The 13221-nt window shown below is 32.3% G+C and overlaps 2 protein-coding genes across 2 annotated transcripts; both read right to left on the reverse strand.

Annotated features, from left to right (window-relative positions):
- Positions 1 to 820: 820 nt before the first annotated feature.
- On the reverse strand, positions 821 to 2371 carry N7500_008874 (uncharacterized protein; the record flags this gene model as incomplete). The annotated part of the gene is made up of 7 exons (XM_056680018.1): positions 821 to 921; positions 964 to 1022; positions 1483 to 1541; positions 1649 to 1692; positions 1720 to 1783; positions 2268 to 2309; positions 2330 to 2371. Coding segments are annotated over 7 exons (411 nt in total), but the record flags the coding sequence as incomplete, so codon positions are not given.
- Positions 2372 to 11900: 9529 nt separating this feature from the next.
- N7500_008875 (pirin family protein) lies at positions 11901 to 12821 on the reverse strand (the record flags this gene model as incomplete). Its single annotated transcript, XM_056680019.1, has 2 exons — positions 11901 to 12415; positions 12473 to 12821. The coding sequence occupies 2 exons, from the start codon at positions 12819 to 12821 to the stop codon at positions 11901 to 11903; spliced, it is 864 nt and encodes a 287-aa protein (XP_056530391.1).
- Positions 12822 to 13221: the final 400 nt, after the last annotated feature.

Genomic DNA, 13221 nt, shown 5'->3' on the forward strand with positions numbered 1-13221 from the left:
GTAACCTTAGCTATTTTCGAATCCGCCCTAAACGGCCTGGTATACTCCTATCCACTAGTATCTCTAGAAGCTTATCATCCTCTTTAATAGCGTTATATAGTCGTTTTTAAGGTTATTTTCCTTTTACCTATCTATATCGCTTAGCACTATTATTATCCGAGTTATTATTACCGCTCTTAGTGTGCTAGGTAGCCTTAAGTCTAGTCTCTTAATCCTCCTCCTTATTATCACTAATAGGCTCTAATACCTTAAGCTATAGTAATAATCTCTAGGTTTAACCTAGTAAAGTAGCTTTACCTTAGGATAGATACTCTTTAATAATCCCTAGCTCCTTATATCGAAGATTAAAGTTAGTAGTAAACTAATATAGTATTAGGCTATAGATTATACTCAGCTTTAATTAACTATAATAGTAATAATAGATATTATAAGTATAATTAAATAGTTATTTAACACTAGTACCACTAGTAGGGATAGATAGAATATCCCTTACTATCCTTACTAGGGTTAGGAAGCTCTACTTATATTCCTTCTAGAAAATTTAAGGTTTCTATTACTTAGTTCTATAAGTAAGATATTATATAATCTTATTATTATCTAGTTTTATAAGCTCTTCTAATAGCTAATTTTATAATATATAAGTAATATTAAGATTATAGTTATCATTCTTATTAATAGCTACTCTAGAAGTCTCTAGTACCACTAGGTTATTAGTATTATAGGTAAGTATCTTCCTATATTAATTAAACTCTTAGTTTAGGACCTCTTAATAATAATTTATATAATTAATATCGCCCTACTAATTAGTTAAGGAAAAGTACTAGACCTTCTTTGATAGAGAGAAGATTATTACTAGAGCGTAGATATTACTATAAGGCTTATATTTAGTGGTAGTATAGTACTTAGAGAGCTTTTTCTTTACTATTTAGAGTGCCTATAATATCTATTTCTTCTAGGTTATACCTTTATTCTTAAGCTTCGCCTTAGCTATATTAAGATAGGAGAAAAGTTTATTATAAATACTATAGATATTATATATAGTAATATCCTTAGTCTTTAATAGTATTATTATAAAATCAAAGAAGGGCTTTATTAGAAGAAGAAGATATTCGACTTAATACCACTCTTCTTAATCAAGCTTAAAATAAAGATATTAATAATTAGTATAATACTAATCATAGAATAGCTAGAGCTTCTTAGCCTAGTTAAGTATTAGAAATATTAAGTTCTATTATATCTAAATATCTTAGATTAGAATTAATATAGGCTCTAGCTAAAGGGCTATAAATACCTCCTAATATTGTGGGCTTATATTAATAAAGACTACTAGTCCTTAGATCTTCTATACTTTTATTAGTCTAGCTATTATAAGGATCTAGGGGTAGAAGATATACCTTTTTTAATATATCTATAATCTAGATACCGCTAAAGATATTACACTTATTCTAGAAGGAGTAGGTTTTTTCGTTAGACTACTCTAACTTAATCTCCTTATTACTTAGCACTACCTTAAGCTTCCTAAGAAGCTTATTAAGACTTAGCTAGATTATATATATAATATATAGGATATAGAAGATCGAGATATCTAATAAATACTAAGACAAAGGTTCTCCTAGATACTCTATATTAAAGTATTATTATTAGTTACGTTATCTATAGTCACTAATAGGATATAATCTAAGATACTATATTCTATTAGGATCTAGGTTATAGTTTTACTAAGATTTTCACTAGTGTAGGAGCTATAGAGAGACTTAAAGCCTAGAAGAACCTTATAGTAATCCTAGTTATAATCGATAAAGTGACTAGTAATAGCTATAAAGGCCTACTAGAAAGGAGAAGTCTAGTAATCTAAGGCTATCGGTAGCTAGTACCCCTCTAGAAGTCTATATAGAATCCCCTTCTAGTTATTCTAGACTATAATATCGAGATAATATTAAATAGTTTATACTAATAGAATTATAAGTTTAGTGGATGATTACTAAGTAACCTCTAATATATACTAGAACTAGGGGTATTTAATCACTTAAAAGGGTAGATATATAGTTAAAATAAATCTTAGAATAGTATCGGAGAGATAGTCTTAGGTAAATAATATACTAGTAGTACCTAGCTAGATTATAGTACTTAATATTAGCTACTAAATTATAAGGAACTTACCTACTATAGTAACACTAGTTAAGTAAGCTAGTTTATATACTATTCTTTTAATAAGCTAGTCGATTCTTAGGCCACTTTTCTTTAAATATACTCTAGTTTTAAGGTACACTATTATAGGCGGAGAACAAGTACACTAGAATCTTAGATAGCTAATTATATAGAGATATACCTTATATATAACCTTTAGCTTTCTATTTTTATTATTCGTAACCTAGTAGAAGCTATCCTAGATATCTAATTTACTTTTTAATTCCTATCGAATTATATTCTTTATATTAGACTAAGATCTATACTTAGTTATAAGCTACTAACTAACGAATTTATTCTATAAGTCCTCTATATTATTATATATAGAATTAGATAGATATAAAACCTAGTGCTTTTAAAGGGGAGGTCCAATATAAGTAAGGGATAATGGTATAAAGGTTAAATAAGTTAAATAAGTTAGCGATATCGATAGGACTAGTATTTAGATACCTAAAAAATCAGAGAAGTTATTAGGATATATCTAATTAGAAGCTAAATCTATATCTAAATTAGTGAATAAGAACTATAATTAAGATATTAAGAAGTTAACAATTATAATATATAATATAGTAGGGTACTTAAAAGAATAGAGAGGCTTATATCTAAACTAGTAGAGGTTTTTAGGGGTAAAGTAAATATACTAGGATATTCTAACTTAGACTTACTTTTAATATGGTTTACCTAGATAATTAGCTATATTATATATTAATATAGATAATTAGAGGATATCCTATAGATCTTAAGGATATCTTATAGATATTTTATAGATATTTTATAGATATTTAGTGGATATCTATAAGATATCCATAGAAACTATCTATATAGGATAGATTACTTTCTTTATATTATATTTCTTATATTATTTTATATTTTTACTAGCTAGTTTATAGCCTTATAATTTAGGTTATAGGACCTTAAGGAATTAAGTCTAGTATACTAGGTAGATTTATATATTAGGGATACACCACTATTTATCGTTAGGAGTAGGCTCTAGGACACTATCCCTATATAGTAGTATATATATAATTAGTGAGCTATATCAGGTTAATAGATTCATTATTATCATCATTATCATCATTATTATCATTATCTAAAAGACCTCGAAACTCGTTAAGTCTATATTTCGAGAACTTCTATCTCAGATTTCTTAGGTTCTAGTAGTCGGAACGAATTAAAAAAATAATCAGTAGATAGATGGGACTTTTAGCTTTTATTTAAGCCTAAAATTAAAAGAATTTATCTAATAATAATAGTTTTGATTTTCTATATTCCTCTTCCCTATAAAGTTTATTATTGCGTAGCGAAGCGAAGCAACCCATATCATAAGGGCTCAGGTGTATGTCACGTGACCTTGCTCCTATATGAGGTCCAAATCTATAGGATTCTAATGCGGTGAAAAATGATCGCTGAGAAATGGCAGAATAATTCTGCCGGGCCTCTGTACTAGAGGCCTTAGTACTGGAAATTCTTATCACGTGATATAAAATAGTGAATCTAGATCCAGCTGTGGTTACGTAATCAACACATAGTCACTCACTAACTAACTACTAATAAGTCACTTCGCTTCACAAGGTCTATCTAGTGGCCGAAGGCCACCAAGATCCCTTGTAGTTAATTGCGGAGCGAAGCGAAGCAACCCATATCATAAGGGCTCGGGTGTATGTCACGTGACCTTGCTCCTATATGAGGTCCAAATCCATAGGATTCTAATGCGGTGAAAAATGATCGCTGAGAAATGGCAGAATAATTCTGCTGGGCCTCTGTACTAGAGGCCTTAGTACTGAAAGTTCTTATCACGTGATATACACTAGCGAATCTAAATCCAGTGGTGATTACGTAATCAATACCCAGTCACTAACTACTAATAAGTCACTTCGCTTCACAAGGTCTATCTGGTGGCCGAAGGCCACCAAGATCCCTTGTATAGTATATAATATACTTATTGCGGAGCGAAGCGAAGCAACCCATATCATAAGGGCTCGGGTGTGTGTCACGTGACCTTGCTCATATATGAGGTCCAAATCCATAGAGTTCTAATGCGGCGAAAATGTCATCGCTGAGAAATGGCAGAATAATTCTGCCGGCAGTAGATATACACCAAGCCCGGCACTGAAATTATTTATCACATGATATAAACTGTCTGAATCTAAATACGATAGTGATTATATAAAAAAAAACCAGTACCTAAGTAGGTAAAAGCCTTGTCACTTCGCTCCACAAGGACTATCTGGTGGCCGAAGGCCACCAAGATCCCTTGTAGGTATCTCTTTCGGAGTAGACTAATACTAATTTACAGTCTCTCTAGGTTTTTTTAGTCTATTACTTTACTAAGACCTATAATAGTAAGAATTACTAGTATTATAATCAGCTATATAAGCCTTATAAGTTAGTAAGTAACCTATTTTATTCCTACCCTATTTCGGTGCCTAGTTATACTAATTTTACTTAATTTTATAGGTTCCTAAGGGTATTAAGAGAAACTATTTTAAGCTATTAGCCTATCTTTCTTAGGTAGAGTTATTTTAGTTAAATATAGCTAGTAGATATAGCCCCTCTTTAGATATATTTATAGATAAGGAGGCCACTAAATTACTCCTACCTTATAAGTTTATTATAGCTATTATAGATACTATATAATACCTTCTCGCTAGCTTTAATAATTTTATTAAGGCCTATCGCTAGGCTTATAGATTAACTAGGGTAAATATAACCTAGGTATATACCTTTCTTTTAGGTACTTTTATATATACTAATATTTAATAGGAGACTTAGGATACCTATTCCTAGTAGGTATCTAGCTATATTTCGCTAGTAGTTCCTAAGCCTACCCTCCCTACCTTAGCTATCGAATTTATAAAATTAGCTAATAAGGCTATATAATACCCCTAACTCTAGGTAACTAAGGAGACTACTTAGAGCTAGTATACTAGTGTTATAGCCTTCTACTAAGGTATCTAGGATATTATAGATAATACTAAGGCTAAGGGCCTTAAGGAGGATATAGCCTAGTACCTTAATACCTATATAGGTATTTTCCCTTTAAACCCCTATATTTAGGGGTATATTCTTATCCCCTTCTTATTAGTGTTCTAGTGGTATCCCTTAGCGTTTTCTAGGGTTTTTCTATATCTTCTTCTACTTTATCCGCTATAGTAAGATAGTCTAGATAATAATTTATAATATCTAATTTTCGGTACTATTCTAGGTTTAGTTTAGTACCCTAATATTAACTAGTCTTATCTTTCTTAGTTTTCTTATATCTTACTATTATTTTTAGTATATTTATTATATTATCTTCTAGGACCTACTAGTTATATTTTAAGGGCTAGCCTACCTATTTTATAAGGTAGTATAGTTCTCTATCGAACTTCTAGTCTCTCTTAATCTCTTCGACTTCCTATTTATTATTATTAGCTAACTTAGTTAAGGGTAATTATTCTAGTTCCCCTACCCTTTATTACTATAGTTATAGTAGCTAGACTAGGAATATATTATAAATTACTCTATATTCTAGGAGTTAGAGTTAGTATACTTATTTTCCTATATATTTAAGGATTCTAAATAGTCCTACCTATCTTAGGGATAGTTTCTTTATAGTTCCTTCTTTAAGTTATAGGTTTTTTATTAATAGTACTACTAGGTTATTCTCCTTAAATAATATATATTTCTTTATAATATTTATTATAATAGAGCGCTTATATCTTAGTAGCTTTTCGCTATAATATCTATAGTTTTTCTTAAAGCTCCTCTAGCTTTTTAATATAAGATAATACTACTAGTGTCCCTCTCTCTACACTACTATCCTTAGTATATATTTAAAAGTTTAGGTTAAAACCTAGTAGTGCCTAAAATAGTGATATTCCTATTATAGTATTAATAGTATTATTATAGGAGAACTCTACTACCTATAGTAGTAAGGGCTATATCTTCTACTAGGTATTAATAAAGTAGTGTAGGTAATATTCTAGGGTTTAGTTTATTTATTCTATTTACCTATTATTTTAGGGGTAAAATACTATTAAGAACTATAGTTTTATCTTAGATAGATAATATAGTTTTAACTAAAATCTACTTATAAAAACTAACCCTTAGTTAGATATAATACTATTTAGTGGTCTAAATCTTAGTTTAACTTTTTAATAGAAGAGCTTAGCTAATTCTAAAGTATCTATTATAGTTAAAACTAGGAAGAAAAGGCACTATTTTAAGAAATAGTCTATAACTACTAAAATATAATTAACTATCCTTCTTTCCTAGGTTAATTAAGGTAGCCCTATAATAAAATCTATTAATAGTTCTATAAAGGGGTAGGATAGAATTAGTAGTGGTTTAAGCTTACTAAATAGCTTATACTATAGTATTTATATAGTTTAGTATATTTTATAGGTCTTAATATAGTTTTTAATATCTATTTATATATAAATCTAGTGGTAGTTATATCTAAGTAACTCCTCTATCCTTACCCTACTAAAGTAGCTAGTAGTAGGGTTATTATAGTATATTTATAATAGTTTTATATAAATACCCTCCCTTTTTAGTATATATATTTATCCTTAGTACTATAGTATTCCTAAGGTATTAACTAACTAGCCTTTTATACTAGGTTTCTATACTAAGATATCCCTACTTTAGTAGACTATCTCTAGATCTTTAGCCTATAGCCTTTATACCTACTTAAGAATATCTTTAGTATTATTACTAATAGACTAGATTTCTACTATTATAGAATCCCTAATATTAAATAATATTTTTAGATTATTATATAGTTCTCTCTATTCTAACTAATTATCTACACTAATACTTTCTATATTTATATCTATAGGTATACTAGATCTAGGGTTTCCCTATATAGCTATTTACTTAAATCTAAATTAGAATTCTAAGTTATATTCTCCTAAATTATATTTATAATCTATATCTAGATTTTTAGTTCCTATAATACTTTATATTATAAGGACTAATAGTTCCCTATTACCCCTATAGGTTAGGCTATTATTATCTATAATTTAGTCTTAAATTAGGATTATTAGTTCTATTCCTAAGGCTACTTACTTAGAATTTAGGATTCTAGATAGCCTATCTATAGGGTTTATCTTTCCTAGCCTATACTTTATAATAAAGTTAAAAGGTATTAAGAATATACACTAATATACTTATTATCTATTTAATTTCTATTATATTATAAAGGTATATAGATTTATATAATTAGATAGTACTTCGATTAGGTATTTACTCCTATTAAGGTAGTATCTCTAATATTAGAAGGAGTAGATAATAGTAAGTAGCTCCTAGTCTAGTATTATATAGTTTAGTTCTATACCTAAGAACTTCCTTAACTAAAAAGCGACTAGATACTATCACCCTTCCTTATCTAGTTAGGATAGTACTCTATCTATTCCCTTATTTAAAGCGTTAGTCTCTAACTAGATACACTATTCTAGGTTAAAATAGTATAGTAGGGCTATAGATTTAAAGGACCCTTTTAGGTATTAGAATACCTCTACTTTAGCTCTATTAAGTTAGACTCTCCCTAGTTTCTTCCTATTTTTTAATCCTTTAAGTATTTTAGTTAAGGGTAGGGAGATATAGGAGTATCCTTTAATAAATCTTCGATAGAAGTTATAGAACCCTAGAAATACTTATATATTATAGTAGCTTTTAAGTTCCTCTTAGTCTTAGATAACCTAGATATAAATTTTATCTATTTATACCCCTTTTCTATTAATAATAAACCCTAGGAATTCTACTTCCTTTTAGTAAAAGGTATATTTTAATAGTTTTATATATAGCTCTACTTTTCTTAGCTATTTAAAGACTAACTATAGTGTTTTTATATAATTCCTAATTAGGAGTAAAGATAAGGATATTATCTAGGTATACTATATAAATAGTATTAATTAGCCTACTTAGTACTATATAGATATAGCTTTAGAATATAGTAGGGGTATTTAATAAACTAAAAGGTATAACTATATACTTAAAATAGCTATATCTTATTTAAAAAGTAGTCTTCTATTTATCTCCTTCTTATATCCTAATATAATAGTAGGTATCTTTAATATCGACCTTACTAAAGTACTAGGCTCCTAAGAGATAGTCTAGGATTTCTAAGATAAGAGGTAGTAGGTACTAGTTCTTAACTAATACTCTATTAAGACCCTAATAGTCTATATATAGATATAATCCTCTATCTTTCTTTAGGATAAAGAGGATTAGTATACCTATAGGGCTTTTTAAGGGTTAAATCCTCTTTTTCTTAATATTTTCTATAAGATAGGCCTAGAGCTCTTTTAGCTCTATCCTAGATAGAGGGTAGATTAGCCTATAGGGTAGTATTTTCCCTTCCTTAAGTTTAATAGTATAGTCTAATACTTTAGAGATTAGTAGGGTACCTACCTTCTTATAGTCGAATATATTAAGGTACTATTCTAGCTTAGGGGGTATCTATAATAGATCTAGCCCTAAATTAGTATTATTTTTATATAGAAGCTAGACTTCCTTAGGGAGCTTTACTAGGGTATAGATAAATATAGAATTTTTTAATAATTTAGTAAACTAATATAGGTTTACTAATTTAAAAGATTTTACTCTAAACCACTAGTGGTCTACCCTAGGATAAAGGGTAATATTAAAATTATTAATAAAAATATATAATAGGAGTACTAGACTTCTTTCTATATATATATCTCTATCGATTCCTATATAAGGCCTTTTAATTTCTTTCTTAGTCCCTCTAGAGTCCTTTATTATAAAAGGGACCTAGAATACTCTATATATATATAGTTATTATAGGGATATACCTTTTAGGGATAGAGAAGAAAATAGGGTAGTAAGTAGTTTTTAGCTATAGGTAAATTCTTTACTAACTATATTATATTCTACTCCTATATCTAGGTCTATATATATTTTAACCCTATTTCTAAGAGTGATTAGTATATAGAGTTATATTATAGTCCTAATTTATAGGTATAGGACTAGTATATTAGGATCTACTCTAGTCTACCTATTTTTCCCTAGGGGTTTTAATCCTTTAAGCGTAAGGTTTAGATAAGGGTTTAGACTATTACCTTCTAGGGGTAGTTATTTACCTAGTGTGTTTTATCCCTATAGAGGAAATAAGCTCTACTTAGTGTATTATTAGTACTAGATCCTTTTTCTATAGGGGTAGTATTTACTCCTAAGGTATAGGATCTTAATCCTCTATATCCTCTACCTTATCCTCTAGCTTAGTCTCTAGATTAGGTTCTTCCTCTAAAGGATATACCTTAGGGACCCCCTTATACTTCTTAAGGTCTATAGTTTAGCTAGGATAAGCTATAGTTATAAGGATAATTTAGTGTTAATTTAGTATAGTTTCCTCTTTTTCTCTTATCTTACCTATAGGTTAGGTATTCCTTTCTTTTTTAGTATACTAGGTATATATTCTATAGTATAGATACTTTCTATACTATAAGGGTTCTAGTAGTAGGTAGTTCCCTATTTATATAGGTAATAATATAGTCCTAAAGTACTTTAGTAAGCTTTATAAATAGTGTTTAGGCTCTCTATTCTTCTAACTAGGCTAGTAGGTATTTCTCTAGGGATATAAGGTATTAATTAAAAATATAGGGGTCTTATTCTAGGTATATTTCTACCTTCTAGTAGAGTACTAGGATATTAGTAATAATATTATAGGAGTTTTAGAGTAGGGTTTTAGTCTATTCTTTAAAAGCTTTCTAGTTTATCTTCTCCTTAGGGTAGTTTAATATATAGTTTCGCTATTTATTCTTATAGGATATATATAGGTAGTTTTCGGCTATAAGGACTTTTTATAAGTCTAAAATATATTTTCTTAGGGTATCTCTAAAAAGTGTATTAAGGTTATTTAGCTATTCTTCTCTTTAGTAGATACTAAAGTTTTCCTTAAATTTTTTAATATAGTGTTTAATTTCTCCCCTTTAGCTTCGCTTACTTTCTAATAAGGATTCACGATTAGGCTAGTAGCTATTTAGCTCCTTTTTATTCTCTATAATAAGTCGTTTTACTATAATAAGTTATTATTATAGCTCTACCTTCTTTATAAGGGCCTAGATAGTCTCCTCTAGTTCTTTAGTGGTAGCTTTAGCTAGTTCTAGGCTAGTCTATTCTAATTCTAGGCTTTATATAGCCCTAACTAGGGGATCCTATAGATCTAGTGGTAGATCTAGTCTTTCTATTGGTTAAGTCTTATAGATAGTTTGAGTTTCTTATTCCTTAATTTCTTAGACTTATAGTATTAGTCCTTAGTCGTTCCTAATTTAAGAGGTCTCCTCTAGATTTCCGGTATTACTTTAGGTAATATAGCGGGAAGCTATTATATCTTAGGTAGTTAAAGAAGAAGAGTTAGAAATATTAGAGTATACGATTATTAGGTATAAGGCCTATTAACCGGGTAAGATATAAGGCTTAATGATTGGGAGAGAGGATTAAATATATTGTCTTAAGTTATAAGACTAACTCTTGTAGGAGGGAATAGGATCCTAAGGATCTAGGGGTTCTTATGCTTGGATATAGGACCCCGCATTTTTACTCGAACCGAGTACTGAGCCGATTACGAATCAACCCCGCTTTGACCCCGGGACATGAATGACGTACTTAGGTAAATGACCGAGTATCAGAATTGAAAGGACCTTGATCCTTTACATAGTGCGGATATAAGGATCGGCCTGATATCCATTGGAGCGGATATGCCGCAGTCTATACAAGATTCAATAACCTAATAGATATTATATTAGGTTTGTAATCTAAAGCCTCTCCTGAATACCAGATAGCTACTTAAATGCAAGATCAATTATTATTTCCTCTATCACCTCTAAAGACCACTTCCTCCACTGATCTATCTATTTACGCCCGCGATAATTTTGGTAGGTAGGACACTGCTAGGCTAGATATCTTCTCGCTAGTAACTAATAAGTCATGTATACGACCATAGGTGAAAAACAGGACTTTCTGTCTGCCTAGTCACACGAACTCAGTCACACTTATTCGACATATTCAGTACTCACTTTACCCTCGGCAGTCAAGCGGCACTCCAGGGGGAGTGTAGGTGATATGGGTGAGAAGTCCTGAGACTGGGGTGATAGGGTCAACTCCCTGTAAAACTATGTCCATTCCAAGAAAATATATCAATGGAAGCCCCGAGGCCCTTCTCCACTCTGCCGTTATATTCTTTGGATTTCTTTACCACTCGAAAGATATCCCCCGAAAAAGAGATTCCGAAAGCACTCTAGAGGGATTTGTATAGTCACAAAAAAACAGCATCCCAATTCTCCTCGACCTCACATCATCATTTCACAATGGTCAATCAAAATCCATGTTTCTGGCTCTCCGGAGCTGTTTACCCCTAGGCTGTGCACTTCCAGCTTCGTTTGAATTTCCTCTCATGTTTACGTGGCCCCGAGCCAGATCTGACCACAACCAATCAATCAATGGCCATTTCAGCACTCGCCAATTCAACTAGTTTCAGCCAACAGGTATTGAGCTCCGTCTGCTTTCGAACGAGAGATTGACACACTCCGTAGATAGACTTACAGCTAGAAGCAAGGGCTTCGAGGTCTTGTCGCAAGGGAGTGTGGAACAATGCACGAGAACATGAACAATGTAAGATGATTAACGAGTACAAATACTTCAGATTTCTCTTTGATTTCTTAATATAGATAAGAGGTCCTTGACCAAAGCTCAGTTCGAGGTGATTCTCAGTTGCTATCCAACACAATAACCTCCGCCTCTACTTCCCCGACACTCTCGACGCGGAGCGCATCTCCAGCATTGACCATGGTAATAAAAGCCCCATCGCCCTCCTCAAGAACGGCATCCTCCCTACCATTGATCATAACCTTGGACCTGCCCTGTTGGGTCATGGGCAGGTGAATATAAACATTTCGTTTCTTCCTGGACTCGACAGCTTCTCCAGCGCCCACAGTCCACTTAAACGTCGAGGCCGGCTCAATAATTCCAGCCCCCATAACGAAATCAGCATGAATGGGGATAGTACCGGGAATTTTGGGCACGGCAGCATCTTCCTGCGCTGGGGTAGCTTCAGGTCCCGCAGCAAGCGGGGATAAGATAGGGACAAATGCTCTGCGCTTTGCTTCCTCGCTAAATGCCATAGTGTGGTACTGTGGCCTGAGGCCCTGTTTCCAGGGAAGTGCCCAAATTTGAAGGAAGTGAACAGACTTATTGGATTCGTTCTGCTCCGAGTGTGCGATCCCTGTCTCACGTCAGCTTCTATTAACTCTAGGGGAACTTGGAGGTTCGAGAGACTTACCCGTTCCGCCGGTGGTGAATTGTACATCGCCCCGCTTCATTCGGTAAAACTGTTTTCCTTGCTCCCCCTCGGAGCCCTTCTTGACCATACTATCCCGGTGCGTGAGCTCACCATTGAGGATGTAGCTAAAGATTTCCGCATCGCGATGCGGATGCGTTGGAAATCCATTGCGCGCTGCTACTCGGTCCTCATTTAGAACGCGCAGGCTTCCAAAATTCTGGAATCTGTGATCGTAATAACTGGCGAAGCTGAAAGTATGAAAAGATTTCAGCCAGCCGCCATGTTCAGCGTATCCACGGTCACTGGATCGACGGAGAACAATCTTGGCGTGGGCGAGCGGATTCGACATTGTTTTACTTTTAGATTGGGTCAAAGAGCGTAATTGGAATGTGTTTTTATGATTAGAAAAAAAAAAAAAAAACTGTATGTAGGCCTGAAGGTTTCTCTATTTATATAGCTTGAGACCAAGTCGTGACTCAAGAACGTTGGAAATCCACATCTCATTGGGATTATGGAATCATTATCGATCACCAAGAAGAGTAGCACTAATCCGAAATAGGCTTAGGGCCACATATAATCACTGACCTTGGGTGACGAATTGCTGATTCATCCATCCGTGCTATACCTAGGCAGGTATACCTAGGCAGGTATACCTAGGTAGATATATACCTAGGTAGCCAGAGGAACCCGTACAAGGTACTAGAAACCAGGCTTAATAAAAGACCGAGTGGACATTTATCTATACAGGT

Source organism: Penicillium coprophilum, assembly GCF_028826855.1.
Source record: "Penicillium coprophilum strain IBT 35676 chromosome Unknown utg000005l_segment0_segment0, whole genome shotgun sequence".
Classification (NCBI taxonomy): Eukaryota; Fungi; Ascomycota; class Eurotiomycetes; order Eurotiales; family Aspergillaceae; genus Penicillium; species Penicillium coprophilum.